This window comes from Canis lupus, chromosome 30 (assembly GCF_011100685.1).
Source record: "Canis lupus familiaris isolate Mischka breed German Shepherd chromosome 30, alternate assembly UU_Cfam_GSD_1.0, whole genome shotgun sequence".
NCBI classification, from domain to species: Eukaryota; Metazoa; Chordata; class Mammalia; order Carnivora; family Canidae; genus Canis; species Canis lupus.
The window spans coordinates 14,823,131-14,838,488 of record NC_049251.1 but is presented as its reverse complement, the minus strand read 5'-3'; the positions used below and the strand labels follow the sequence as shown (position 1 = coordinate 14,838,488).

Genomic DNA, 15,358 nt, shown 5'->3' with positions numbered 1-15,358 from the left:
AAATGAGTGAAAATATCAGTGAGGGTGACAAAACAACTTCTAACTTCTTGAGTTGCATGTTAACTTTCATTTTTTCAGGGCACCTGGGTGGCTCAGGGGTTGGGTATCTCCCTTCGGCTGAGGTTGTGATCCTGGGATCCCGGATCTAATCTTGCATGGAGCTACCTGCAGGGAGCCTGCTCCTCCCACTGCCCATGTTTCTGTCTCTCTTTGTCTCTCATGAATGAATAAATACATAAAGTCTTAAAACAAAAACTTTCATTTTTTATTTATGAATGAATCTATTTATAGGTATAAATCTATCTTTGAGTTCCACTTTTCTCAGATACATTTTATGTGTAATTATCAATGTCATTTTAGCTAAATATTCTAAAATTGCATTATTTCTTTTTTGAATTGAATTTAGAAGAATTTTCTTTTCCCAATGAGTAAGGTTTTTGATGTTGCTTACATGATGTTGTTGTTTATATCTGTAAATAATGGTAGTTGGATTTTGATAAAAATATATTTACTATTTCCATATTTGGCATTTACTGAGGTATCTAATATATAATTTGTTTTTAAAAACATACTATAGATTCCTAAAAGGCAATGTATTCTCTGTGCATAAGCACTGTTGTGCCCATTAAATCTATTTTTAATTTTTATATTTATATATATACATATTTAAAGATTTTATTTATTTATGCATGAGAGACACAGAGAGAGGCAGAGGCACAGAGAGAGGCAGAGGCACAGGCAGAGGGAGAAGCAGGCCCAATCCCAGGAACTGGGACTCAATCCCAGGACCCCAGGATCATGACCTGAGCCAAAGGCAGATGCTTAACTGCGGAGACACCCAGGCGTCCCTAAATCCATTAAAAAAAAAAGATTTTATTAATTTATTTGAGAGAGAGAGAGAGAGAGAGAGAGAGAGAGAGATGGAGAGCACAAGCAGGGGGAGCAGGAGAGAAGAAGACTCTCCGCTGAGCAGGAAGCTCGATGTTGGGCTCCATCCCAAGACCCTGGGTTCATGACCTGGACAAAGGCAGACACTTAACCCACTGGGGCCCCCAAACCCCCCTATTAAATCCTAATTAAATTTTTAAGTGTAGTTTGAATTATCTTATCCTTGGTCTTTCAAGGTTGTGATATAGGTGAACTGTTTCCCAAGAAAATTGACTCTCTGTGACTCTTTTTGTTTCCAACAATTCTTATGTGATTTATGTCAATATTATGCTAGTTATTTACATAAAGCTCGGTTATTATTATAGCTATCTTGTGGCTATACGTTTTTTGGAAACACAAAACGATACTCTCTTTTTCTTCCTAATTCTTTTAGTCCTAAACTTTTAATAATACTGCCAACTCTACTTTTTGTTTGACTGTTTCTGTATTTTAGTTTATTCTTTTGTTTTTAGCCTTTTTGATATATAATTTAGAATATGATGCTAGAGTTTGACTATTTTTTGTTAAATTTGAGAATCTTCATTAAGAAAGTTACAGATAGTTTCTGTTTCCTTGTTGTATGTGTGATCTTCTGTTGTATGATCCTCTGATAAGATTTCCCTTCTCTGGGATCCCTGGGTGGCGCAGCGGTTTGGCGCCTGCCTTTGGCCCAGGGCGCAATCCTGGAGACCCGGGATCGAATCCCACATCGGGCTCCCTGCCTGGAGCCTGCTTCTCCCTCTGCCTGTGTCTCTGCGCCTCTCTCTCTCTCTCTGTGACTATCATAAATAAATAAAAATTAAAAAAAGATTTCCCTTCTCTAATGAGAATTTTTTTCTGACTTTACTCCTGTAGATTTTTTCCCCAGTTTTTGTGCTCTTTATGTATTAAAATTTACACACAATGTCTTACCTTCTACTGGAAGACAACTTTAAGTTATTTTTTAAAAAATCATGCTTAGACTTATAGTTATCCAAAATATTAATGCCAATAACAAAATAGTGTCTATTGGTTTTCCCTTGTAAGAAATTGCATTGTTAGCTCTCTTGGTGGCACTAGAGTCCTGTCATGTGGAAAAATGGGGACATCAACTCTGAGTATAAGTATGAATAGAAGAGTGGGGCGCTGAAGTGGAACCATATTTTACTTCTTTTCCCCTCTTTTTATATGCATAAGAATGGTATATGATTTAAAATTCTACACTTACAAAAGCCTTAAAAAGGTATCTCAATTAGTATAGCAAAAATGTCAAGTGATCAAATACCATGTCATAGTTTAAATGGCAGAGATTTTTTCTCCCTTAGTGGGACCTAAAATAATGGTGTATTTAGGATGGTGACATAAGTGAGAAGAAATCTTGTAATTTTTTGGAAAACATTTTTCCTGCATGATAAAGGAAGGCTGAGATCATTGTTTCAACCTCGGAAATCCTAAAAGAGATAAGATTGGCCACACCTTGCTGTGGAGAGTTGGTTCCACCTGTTGACCCAGGCTGACAGGATGTAGGGGAACTGGTAGCTCTGCAAGAGCAGTTGGGCCACCTGCTGGGGCTGGAGCAAGAATCTAACTTCTTGGCTGTTACTGCAACTGCTGGGGGTGTCATGATCTGTCAGCAGCTGGGATATAATAGCACTAAAGTGAGTTACACCACCAGAGAAACTTCTCTTCTCCTCTTGTGGAGTCCGGACAGATCTCACCCTTATGTCATGTGTTCCTAAATCTCTGCAGAGGAAAGCTTTAGAAATAAATATCTAGGTGACCTGGGTGGCAATATCCAGTAAGCATCCCCATGGGCTTTTAAGGACCCAGTGAGTCTTTTAAACCATGCTGATGACAAGTAGATGTGGCGGGACTGGTGCTTGACACAGGGCCCTTTACACACCATCTAGTTATTGTGACAGTTTTCCTGTTTAATCTTAGCTAGAGGTCTGCTTGATAGCACCTTGCAGTGCCTGCTTAGTAACCTAGCAGCCTGAGAATAGAGACCAAGGGCCAAGATTGACCATCTCTGTGACTTTTCTTTGTATTAGGAGAAGTTGTGTACTGAGAGTTGATTTTGTCTTTGGCTCAGTCTCTATGGCAAGCACAGATTTTTCTGGTAGCTCTCACAGGCATTCACGTCTGTTCTGGGCACTTGGGTGGCCCCTCTGGGTAGGTTTTTCTGAATATTCTTTGTATTCAACAAAGCAGATCCCACTCACTGCTGTACTCATTCCCATCTTTAGTTTCTCATCTCCAGATGCAAACTGGGGGAGGGGTTGGTGGAAATCTTTCAGGGTCTTCTCGTGATTTTTTTCTCTGGAGTATTGATTACAAGCTGACCTTTGATAGTTTCCTTTAATCTTGTCCCAAGTAAACTATAACTTGATTTTTTTAATGTTATCATAAGGATGGCATCCTTCCTTAGTTCCTACTGTGATACAGATCTTTCCTATTTTTATGTTACTTTGGTCATTTGGGGGGTGAGGAGCTGTAGACAATGGAGAAAGCCTTTGCTCCAGTTGTGTGTTTTGGCTGTTTTTTTTGTTTTGTTTTGTTTTTTGAACAGAAGTCTGGTCTTCCTGCATCTGTAGGATTTACAAAGAGAAACACTGTGAAAATTACTAATTCCATACTTGCATTGGAGCCTTCGGGGAGATGTGAGAAATATAAATTTGGGGGACAGGGACACCTGGGTGGCTCAGTAGTTGAGCATCTCCCTTCAGCTGAGGCCATGATCCCAGGATCTAGTCTCTTGTGGGGCTCCCCGCAGAGAGCCTGCTTCTCCCTCTGCCTATGTTTCTGCCTCTCTCTCTCTCTGTCTCTCATGAATTAATAAAAATTAAAAAAAATTAAAAATAAAATAAATAAATTTGGGGGACGTCAGCCTATAGTGGCAGTCAGGTCACAGGAATAGGAGAGACTGCCTCAAGCAGGTTCCAAAACCTTGCAGATCATTGACTCGTCTCCCAGATTCTAATTTAGCAGATTTATGGGTCCCAAGAATCTACAATCTTTTTTTTTTTTTTTTTAAGCTTCCAAATAAAGATTTCTAGAATTGGGTGTTAAGAGAAGAACTTATTAAGACAATGCTCCCAGAATGGTCCTATTTAGATAAGAATGGTTTATGTCTACCACACATGGATATGTTGTAGGGATGATGGCATGGTCATCAATTGAAAAAGTGATGAAGATTTTGAGAAGTCATTGTGAGGAAGAAGTGGGCATGCCGATGAGAAATGTAAACAAAGTGGGAGGGCAGAGAAAATTTGACACCAATGCATGTGATTATGCAACTTTCTCCGTCCTGCTCTGAAAGCTGAGTGTAGACACAGAGATGAGTAGTTGGCTTAACTGAGTTGAGTGAAGCAAGGGACAAGGGCAGGACACCAAGGGCTACATGAATCTGCAGGTGTCTGACCACAGCCTCTATCTGTTTAATTTTCTGCTACCCTAACCTATTCCCAGTATAGCTACCCTGGACCCCAAAACTGCCAGTCCCTACTGCCATTCACCCCTTTTTCTCAGGCTGTCTACCCTTGTTTCATTAACCTGGAGCCCAGGGACATCACTTCAGTCCCTCTCTTGCATTTAGCCCTCAGAAAATTAAATAACTAGTTTAAGGCCAAACCACTAATAAATGGTAAGACTAAAATTTGAACTCAAGCCAGTCCAAGTTTTTGGGCTTTTTTTTGTGTGTTTTGTTTTATTTTAGACCACTACTTTATAGGACTGCTATGGTGGGATCGCGATGTCCCACCAGACCCTGTTTCAAGGACTACCCAGCGGCAGGGAGTGCGATCAGCAGACACACTTCAGCTCTCAGGCCCCTCAGAGATGCTTCTGCAGCAGAGAACTGCCTCACCCTGCTAGTGACCGATCAATGCATGAGTATAGAGGCTTGGCCCTCTCAGCCTGGCTTGGGACAACTCTGAATGAACTTTGTCTCCAGAGCTCCCTGTGGAGGTGGCTGAGGCTGTCCCGGGCCCACATCACACTTTCCTTCCCCTTTCCTGCCTCCTTCCCAGCCCTCCCTTCCATAGGCGTTGATCCCAAGGGCACTCCTTAATAAACATGCTCCATGTTAAATGTTCTTCGAGAGTCTGTTTCCCAGGGAACCCCATGTGCAACAGCTTCTCAAGCATGTAAGAGCCAGAATTCCCTGTTACAGAAGTCCTGTGACTTCTCACCTTTCCCAGAGAAAGTGTTTCCAAAAGTGTTTCTGAAAATTGTGAGGTCCAGATGAAGCTGGATGCTCCTTCCCCTGGTCACTGGGATCATACCTAGTCTAGTCTTTAGGTTTTGGGGATATAGGGCTCAAGAGGGATGGTTTAATCTGGGGCTGAGTGAGGCAAATGTCCCAGATTTAGAGTGGCTAGCCTGCTACTTAAGTTTTGGTGACTGTTTCCTTTTTCCTCCCTCATTATCCTCCTGAGCTGAGTCGGGGCTTAGAATTTTGAATTTTTTTTTTTTTAAGATTTTATTCATTCATGAGAGACACAGAGAGGGAAGCAGAGACAAAGGCAGAGGGAGAAGCAGGTTCCCCGCAGGGAGCCCGATGTGGGACTTGATCTTAGGACCCTGGGATTCCACCCTGAGCCAAAGGCAGTTACTCAACCACTGAGCCACCCAGGTGCCCCTAGAATTCCAAATCTTAATTCCTGGTTTTAGGCAAGCGTGAGACGAGGCAACTAATTGAATTTTTAATGCTTACATCTGATATGCCATTGCACGGTGATCTGCATCAACTTGAAAGCAAAAATGTGACCTGGGCCAAAGCATACAAATTTCAATGCTTTTATTTCAGGTTCTTTGTTTCCCTTGTATTTTATCAGTTAGAATAAGCAGTCAAAATGTGTTAAGAAAGAAAAAATCAGGTCATTCATCAGAAAAAAAAATTGTTGATTTTTCAGTATGATTATTATAGGAATATTAATAAAAATTTAAAAAATCAATACTTGTATGTTGTCTACAACACACAATTTTGTAATTTTGTAAGTTTCTCCACTTCACATTAGATTATTCCTCTCACTCCATACAATCAGTATATAGAGTAAGTAAGTATATGATTCAGGATATATTTCTTTATAATGGTTTGAAAATTTGGGTATTAGGTTTTCAATTAGACATCTAAGAAGATCTCATCTGTGCTAACCACTTAATTAGAAACAAATATGCAAAGAAATACTATGATGGAGATTTCAAAATAGTAGGCAAAACAAAGTCTGTATATTAAAAATGGAATCTAGTTCATCTAATTTGAATATTGTTGTCTTCTGATCCACCTGACATACTCTTCAGTCAGCAGCAAATTGAAGCCATATGTTATCAATAATCACTCAGATCACTCTAAGTATATACGCTGTGTTACATTAAATAACCTTATTTAGGTAACTGCTTTAAACATGTTGTAGACTCAAGTACTTCTTAAAGTTTTCAGTTATTGATTTTCAAATCTTCTTTGTAGGTATAAGCCTCTCAGAAGGCCAAATGTAATCGAGGTTCCTGCCCAGTCTGTCTTTTCCTTTGATAACCACCCACAGTTACTCTACTAGCCTGTCAATAAGCATTTAATGAGGACCTGCTGTGGGGCTGAGGCCTCTACCAAGGCCTAGCAGCGAACACAAGATTAGGTTTGCCTGGAGATGCTTACAATCAAGTTGGTGGTTTTCATGAGGATAAACCAGCATGGTCTCCTTAATTTTCTTGTTTATCAACAGCAACAATAAAGATGTTTTCCTAGGGGTAGCATTTCTAGGATATCAGCTTTGATACCCTCTTAAGCTGATAGAAAAAAATAGCCCCCAATAACTAATAAAAAATAATGACAGTTTCTATGGAATCCTGTAAGATTGTCTCAGAGGTTTGTAAATCCATAGATCAGATTTACAACATAAAGTACCAGAACATATTTCCTAATTTTTCGTACATTAAAATGTGTTCCAATCTTTCACATATTAAGAGTAAAATGTCAGGACATTTTTGTGGTTTCCTCTAACTAGTAAAACAGGAGGGAGGTTCTTTGTGAGGATTTCCAACCAAGCCATGTACAACCAATCTGATATAGATCCTTTTCTTGCAACTGGAAGGCTCCTGACAGCATGGAAGAAAAATTTAAAAAGTGACAATTACTATAGGCAGTAACATAACTAGTCATCTGAGCTATTTAATAACCAATGGTCTGAAACTTTTGTAACCCTCCCCCCAAACATGAAAGCACTGAAATTATTCTGAACATAGATATTAAACCGATGTATTTCTCAGATAAGACAAATATCTATAAACCAGAAAAATAGTCTTAGGCATTGTAGAGCAGCAACAAAATATAACCATAAATTTTTATTCCTCTATAAATAGAAAACTTGATCAACCAATATCTCTCCTTTTTTTGATGGAAATGATTTTCCCTATATTTTAAAGCTCTTGTATTTGGCAGAAGCCTCAGAAAACAGCTACCCAATTTGGGAGACTGTTCTAGGTCTTAGATGGATAGTCCTCTGCTGTAGACCTTGAAGGCATATTAATCTTTATACATAGGAATCATATCATGGAGTAAAATGTGAAATAGCTGTTTTCCATGTTTAGTTGTCAATCTTTAAGTTAAGTAAGCATTCCTATTTCCAACAGGTACACCTCTAAAATTTGTGAAGTGAAGGGCAAGAGTGGAAACAGGAAGAGTCCTATGCCTTTTTTTCCTACCTTGGTCTCTTTCAACATAGCAGGGAGCCACATGCTGTGGACTCTACCTCAGGAGCACTACACAGGGAAGAAGCCCATGAGCCTCAGTGGCTGACTTGAGGCCTGTTAGGCAGAAGGTTCCAGGGTCAGGTTTCTGGAGCATGGGCTGAAAAGGGAGCCAAGATTCTATGTGGGCACATGCCTTGGCCCTACATGTGGGGCACACCAGAGAGAAAGTCCAAGTGGCAGGGTCTCAGGGTGACGTTTTTTCTCACTGTCTAAAATCCCACATGTTCCAAAATTTTAAAACTTTCCACCTGAATAGTCATTATTTTTTAAGTCAATTAACCCATTTACCTAAGATTCCCCTCTAATATTCTTAAATGTCTGCAGTGATACTTACAGAACAATGAGATTAGCAGCTCTTGAGTGCTCCTGTAAGAGTTCATTCAGTCGAACTTGGCGGTAGCTCTGTGGACAACATTTAGATTTTGTTGAGAGCAGTTCCACCAGAATTATGAATGTGAATCTACTTAAATTATGGAGAAGTAAAAAAAAAAAACCTCACTTCAAAAAAAATTACAATTATTTCTTTCATATTTGGATACTAGTAGTGTTTTAAAAAACTCCTGGAAAAAAAAATAAAAAAATAAAAAAAATAAAAAACTCCAGGGAGGGGCACCTGGGTGGCTCAGTGGTTGAGCACCTGCCTTTGGCTCAGGTAGTGATCCCAGGGTCCTGGGATCAAATCCTGCATTGGGCTCCCCACAGGGAGCCTGCTTCTCCCTCTCCCTATGTCTCTGTCTCTTTCTGTGTCTCTCAGGAATAAATAAATAAACCTTAAAAAAAACTCCTGAGAAATTTTGGAAATATAAAGAATAAGATCAGGTTGTTGTGCTATAGTGGCTTATTGAAGTCTAAGGAAAAAAAAAAAAAAAAAACAAGCGAGCAGAAAACATGGTTAACAGTAAAGAGAAGGTGAGAATGGCCAGATCTGGGAACAGATTAGAGGTAGAAGAACTAATAGAATCATGATACCAATTTAATATCCTAAGCACATAAATTATATCCTAGTCTACATTATATAGGCTCTTTGAATATTTTATCAGCACAGCAGACTTGTTTCAACTAAAATGTCAGCCAAAGACTCACTTGGAAAAATAACTACATTGACAATTTTGCAGGGATGAGAATAATACCATTCATTATACTTCATTGGTTCAGAAATCAAGGCTTAGATGTATGATTTGCTCAATTAGGTGAAAAATCTTTGTTAGAAGTGGGCAGTTTATGAGAGAGAGAGAGAGTGAGAGAGAGAGAGAAAAGAAAGCAAACTCTTAACTATAGAGAATCAACAGGGTTGCTGGAGGGAAGTGGGTGGGGGATGGGCTAAAGGGGTGATGGAGATTAAGGAGAACACTCTTTTAAAAAAAAAATTAATTTATTTATGATAGCAGAGACACAGGAGGAGGGAGAAGCAGGCTCCATGCCAGGAGCCTGACATGGGACTCGATCCTGGGACTCTAGGATTGCGCCCTGGGCCAAAGGCAGGCGTCAAACCACTGAGCCACCCAGGGATCCCAAGGAGAGCACTTGTGATGAGCACTGGGTGTTGTATGGAAGTAATGAGTCACTAAATTCTACACCTGAAACTGATTATACTGTATGTTAACTAAGTGGAGTTTAAATGAAAATGTGAAACTAGGGGTGCCTGGGTGGCTCAGATGCTTAAGCAACTCTTGATTTTGGCTCAGGTCATGTTCTTAGGGTTCTGAGATTGAGCCCCACATCAGATTCTGTACTGAGCCTGGAGTCTGCTTAAGATTCTCTCTCTCCCTCTCCCTTTGCCTCTGCTCATCCCCCAACTCTCTCTCTCTCTGCCTCTCTAAAAATTTAAAAAAAAAAGTGAAACTAAAAATAATAAAAATAAAAATCTTCCCAACTTCCCCTAATAAACAAGCAAACAAATAACTGGCCAGTTTATTATACAGTTTATCAATCTTAGCTCAGTATTTTCTCCACTAAATTTGAAAAGCTTTAGTATCTCTCATTCTAATTTGTTTCAAGTTCAGCTCCTAATGTAATTTATTATATCCATCCTACAAAATGTGCCCAACCCAACTTTGATAATCATTATTCCAATTATGTATTTTCTCAGATTACTTTGTTAGTTTTCATAACCTCATCAGGTTAAAATTTTTTGTTACTGTGTTAAATTGTGAGTCACTTACCTTTAACTTGGTACACATATTGACTTAAGTTATTTTAGAATGATGGATCTATCTCCTGGTCTATAAAATTAAATCTGAAAGGAGACTTCGCAATACATATCAATAATCTGAGATTTTTTTTATCTTTCAAGAAAAGCATTGATTTTATATTAAGAAGTGGAAACCAGTTTCTAAATACTCATATCCAGTAATATATGATTGAAAAGGACTTGAAAAATGCAGAAACCCTGGATCTGGAATAATGAAATTCTATAACAGATACATCGTTACTTCTTGATCTTTAAATCAACCACTGTTTTCTTTTTCAGCTAGTTAGACAGTAAAGTAAAAATTAAGGAAGACAAGTCCTTACCTTTTCCTTGACTGCTTCCAGTTCTGCATCTGTAATTTTCCATGGGGTTTCTCTCTTTAATTTCTCAGCAGTTGTTAAATCTTTGCAGCTTTCATGGAGACGATATGGTTCAATCATCTCTTCAAAGACTTTCCAGCTGAAATTGGAATTATAAAGGAGGGCTCACAGTGGGAAACTAACTCATTATTTCACAGATACTCCAGGTATGACTGGCTCTGCTGGCTGCAGAATCAGACCTGAATGTCATGCAAATCTTTTAAGAATTATCTTTGCAGGGGAATTACTGTGAGTAAAGCCATGGATATAGTACTGCCTCCCTACCTAAGGAAAGGCCTTAACATGTTTGAAGCCCTGTTAGCCTACTGCGCAATAGACCCTCAATAAAAACGCATCAACACATAGATAGTAATTATTCTGCAAATACATTTTCTACACAGTATAGTCAAAGACACCATTGTAATGTAAACACTTTAGCTCATAAATAAGTTTCCATCTGCTTAAATGAGTTTCCATCTGCTCATTGTACAGACTGTCTAGGAGACATTCATGAATTAATGTGGGAGATGAACTAGGTTACTTGGGATAGGATTTGGCTGGGCTTTCTCTCTCCTTTTAGTCCAAAGGGCCCTTTCCCTGCCGGCAGGGGGCGGTGGATGGGCAGCTAGAAGAATAGCAAATTTAATGGTTATAGAGCAATTTGGATGTTTGCAGCAAATAACGCAGCTTTTGTCCTTCTCATGTCTACTGTTGCTGTCTGAGATGTTTAAATGACTATTTTTCAGGTGCATGTTAGAGGAATGAACAAAAATCAATAATATTTTTATGTCTAAAAATCTGAGGCCATTTTAGAGCAATTAAGAAGAAATCATTGAGTGGAAAACTAATAGCAGTATCTCACAGCTGTGGAACATTTTAAAGAGTGCCAGAAAATCTCATTCTTGTCTTTTGTAAGAATCTCAGATTTTTTTAAACAGTAGTACAAAACAAAGCTTACAATTTATGAGAATGGTTGTCTTCAGTGTGCTACTGTAAGATGATGCCAAATAATACAATATCTTTTGATTTTATATAATATAGCTTATAATTTAGTAACTTTGGAATGAGAGGTAACTAGAATCAATGTGCTGCTGGGTTAAGGAATTAAAATATGAGTTCAATGATCGGTTGCCCTGATTTTGAATTTGCAGATCAAAGTGCAGAGATTATAAAGGAGAACCTGCCAGTGCCTTTATTAAGGGATTGAAGAGATAATGAATGTAGTAGATTTCTGACACTTTGGTTTATTTAGAATAGACAACAATGGGGAATGACTGATATGCCCTATTCTTTCAACTACATGATACTTTTATTTGCTATTCCTTCCAACAGTGCCATGCCTTCAGAGACCCTTGGCTGTAATTTGTGCAATGGAAAGGTGCCAGCCTAGGAAAGAAGAACCTGGGTTCTCACTCCCACACTTCCATTGTCCTCCTGGACCTGGATAACCTCGCCTATAAAAGGAGATAATGGTGGCTGCTGAGAGCTGGCCTGAAGATTGGTGTCATGGTTAGATGATGATTTGGGTGACAGTGCTCTGAAAAGTGTATAGTGCCCTATAAAACCAAGGTGTCTTGGTTATACAGTTATAGGACTTAGGTTAGCAGTTGAGAGGCTCTCTGTTTAAGCTCTCTATATACTTATTTTGATCAAGATAAAAGTTTTATTTGCATCTCAGCCCAGGTGCTTATTAGAAAAACCAGTTTGAAAACAGTTTCCTAAGAAAGGAAGTGGAGTGCATGTTGCTTGTTGTCTCCTTGGCATCCATACTATCCTCCCCAATGCAGTTTGGGTGAGAGTGACTCCATCCCCAGCATAAGCTAATCAGCACAATTCTATTCCATCTGCCAGAGCTCTTTGGCCAGGGTAGGCACATATCTCAGGCAAACTTGACCAAAGGGCACCTAGCATTTCACTGACCAAGTAAAATGGCTTAGTGGCTTAGGTAGGTGCAATGGAGCCCATGATGTGAGTTCAATGACTAAAGAAGAGACAAGCTTTCTGTCCCACTGAACATAAATGAGCAAGTATGTAGTCCTGGTTGCTACTGGCTGTCATCTTGTTTTTATGAACAAAATCAATTTTGATTGATGCTTTCATAATGGAAGGTCGAGTAAAGATAATGGAAGAGAATTAGTCCTTGATTACAAAATTAACCTTCTAGATCAAGCTTTGCCTGAAAGCCAAAACATAATTGGATTTTTCAGTTATGTTTACCAATAATTTGCATCATTTAAGTCACTTTTTATTTGCATCAAAACATGCTGAGTGACATAATGGGTTATAATGGAACTGTATTTGCCCATTTATTTTCTCTCAACTCTTACTGTTCTTTGTCTATGTTCATCTTGACTTCTTCCTCCTAAGGTTTATTCCTGAGCTGGCCATTTTCCATTCTCCTAGCTAGATGATGCAAAGGTGGCTCAAGATTTTTATTCTGATTCTTATGAAATCTGATTTTTTATATAAAAATTTCCAAAGAGTTTATTTATTCATGAGAGACACAGAAAGAGAGGCAGAGACATAGGCAGAGGGAGAAGCAGGCTCCCTGTGGTGAGCCTGATGTGGGACTGATCCCAGGATCCCAGGATCACCACCTGAGCCAAAGGCACATACTCAACCACTGAACCACCCAGGTATCCCTATAAAAATTTTTTTAATTGACTCCAGAATAGGCCAAGTTTTACATGCCATTGAATGTAAATGACCATTAGTTCAATTTAAAAAACTAATTTACACCTGCCCTGCCTTCTTCATCCTTGTTCTTCATGACACCAAAGTATAAAAATTTGTTAATTGTAAAAAAAAATTTCCCCCTAAGTTCATATAAGATTTTTCTCAAATTAATAGGCTAGTTGTTATGTGACCACTCTAGTATCTTTTTTTTAAAGATTTTATTTATTTGAGAGAGAACATGGGGAGAGGGGCAGAGAAGGAGGGAGAGGGATAGGCCGATTCCCACTGAGCGCAGAGCCCCACACAGGGCTGGATCTCATGACCCTGAGATCATGACCGGAGTCAAAACCAAGAGTCAGCTGCTTAACTGTTTAACTGCTTAACAGAATGGGCCACCCAGGCACCCCACGACTCTAGTATCTTTAAAGTATCCAGTTAATTGCTTCTACTTTCTCTTTAATTTCTATGTAAAGATTGTTGCTTTTTTGGCCTATGACTTTTAAATCAGTACATTCAATAAAAAATAAAATTTAACCACAGGAGATTTTCAGTTTCTCCAGGCTCAATTATTTTCTCATTAACTTTGCTTTTGTACTCCCTTTCACCCTTGCCCAGCCATATTTATAATGTTTCTATGATAAAATATCTCCATAATACTGATGTTTTATGAGTAGTCAAAGGATTTATTAGAGTCAATCTAGGTACATTTAACATTAGCCTCCAACATGGAAATCATTCTCAAACTATTTTTGACATTGTATGTCACATGATGACCAAGAAAAAGCAGTGTTGGGGAGATAATTATTAATGGTAGGTAGGGGCTTCCTGGCCAAGAGAGCTGAAATAGAGCTGGCACTCTAATAAGTGTTAGGCCCTTGGACAGGGCCTGGATCAGCTCAGAGGAAGATTCTTCTTTCTCTAATTGAATTCAGAGGAGTTGCCTTTTAAAAATGATCCAAAGGCCTCAACAAAAGTAGGTTTAGAGGGAACATAACTCAACATAATAAAGGCCATATATGAAAAACCCACAGCTCATTATAATCAATTGTGGAAAATTGATAGCATTCCCTGTAAGATCAGGAACAAGACAAGGATGTCCACTCTCACCACTTTTATTCAACATAGTACTGGAAGTCTAGCCATAGCAATCAAACAAGAAAAAGAAACATAAAGCATTCAAATTGATAAGGAAGAAGTATTCCTTATACTATTTGCAGCTGACATGCTACTACATATCAAAAAGCCTAAAAATTCCACAAAAAAAACTATTAGACTGATAACTGAATTCAGTAAAGTCACAGGATATAAAACCAATGTACAGAAATCCATTACATTTCTACAATTAGGAAATAACAGAAAGAGAAATTAAGAAAGCAATCCCTTTCATAATTACACCAAAAATAATAAAATATCTGGGAATGAACACAACCAAGGAGGTGAAACACCTGTACTTGAAAGTATAAAACACTAATAGAAGAAATTGAAGATGACACAAACAAATGGAAAGTTATTTCATGCTCATAACTTGGACAAGTATTGGTAAAATGTCTATACTACTTATAGCAACCTACAGATTTAATGCAATCCCTATAAAACTACCAACAGCATTTTTCACAGCTAGGACAAATAATCGTAATATTTGTATGGAACCACAAAATAGCCAAAATAATCTTGAAAAAGAAAAACCAAAGATTGAAATATCACCATTCTAGACTTCAAGTTATACTACAAAACTGTAGTAATCAAAACAGTATGGTACTGGCACAAAAATAGACACATGGATCAATGGAACAGGACAGAAAGCCCAGAAATAAACCCATAATTATATGGTCAATTAATCTTCAACAAAGGAGACAAGAATATGCAATGGGAAAAAGACAGTCTCTTCAACAAATGGTGTTAGGAAAACTAGACAGCTACGTGCAAAAGAATAAAGCTGGACCACTTTCTTACACCATACACAAAAAATAAACTCAAAATGGATTAAAGACCTAAATGTGAGATCTGAAACCACAAAAATCCTAAAAGAGAGCACAGGCAGTAATTTCTCTGACATTCACCATAGCAACCTTTTTTCTAGGTATGTCTCATGAGGCAAGGGAGATAGAAGCAAAAATAGATTATTGGGACTACATCAAAATAAAAACCTTGTGCACAGTGAAGGAAACAATCAGAAAAACTAAAATGGAATCCACTGATAGGGGGAAGATATTTGCAAATTACATATCTAATAAAGGGTTAGAATCCAAAAATATATAAAGAACTTACACAACTTAACATCCCCAAACAAATAATCCAATTAAAAATGGGCAAAAGACATGAACAGACATTTCACCAAAGAAGACATACAGATGGCCAACAGACCAGTGAAAAGATGCTCAACATCACTCATCACCAGGGAAATGCAAATCAAAACTACATTGAGATATTACTTTACACCTTTCAGAATGGTTAAAATAAAAAAAAAAAAAAAAAGAAA

The 15,358-nt window shown here is 38.2% G+C and overlaps 1 protein-coding gene across 3 annotated transcripts in view; it reads right to left on the bottom strand.

Annotated features, from left to right (window-relative positions):
• Window positions 1-5,687: 5,687 nt before the first annotated feature.
• Window positions 5,688-15,358, bottom strand: part of SLC12A1 (solute carrier family 12 member 1) — an 89,100-nt gene continuing 79,429 nt past the window's right edge. For all 3 annotated transcript variants that reach the window (XM_038580355.1, XM_038580356.1, XM_038580357.1), the window contains exons 24-26: window positions 10,168-10,303; window positions 7,988-8,055; window positions 5,688-6,999 (exon numbers count right to left, since the gene is read on the bottom strand). In XM_038580355.1, coding sequence (XP_038436283.1) covers window positions 6,864-6,999; window positions 7,988-8,055; window positions 10,168-10,303 — 340 coding nt within the window. In that variant the 3' untranslated portion in view covers window positions 5,688-6,863. The remainder of the gene's footprint in view (window positions 7,000-7,987; window positions 8,056-10,167; window positions 10,304-15,358) is intronic.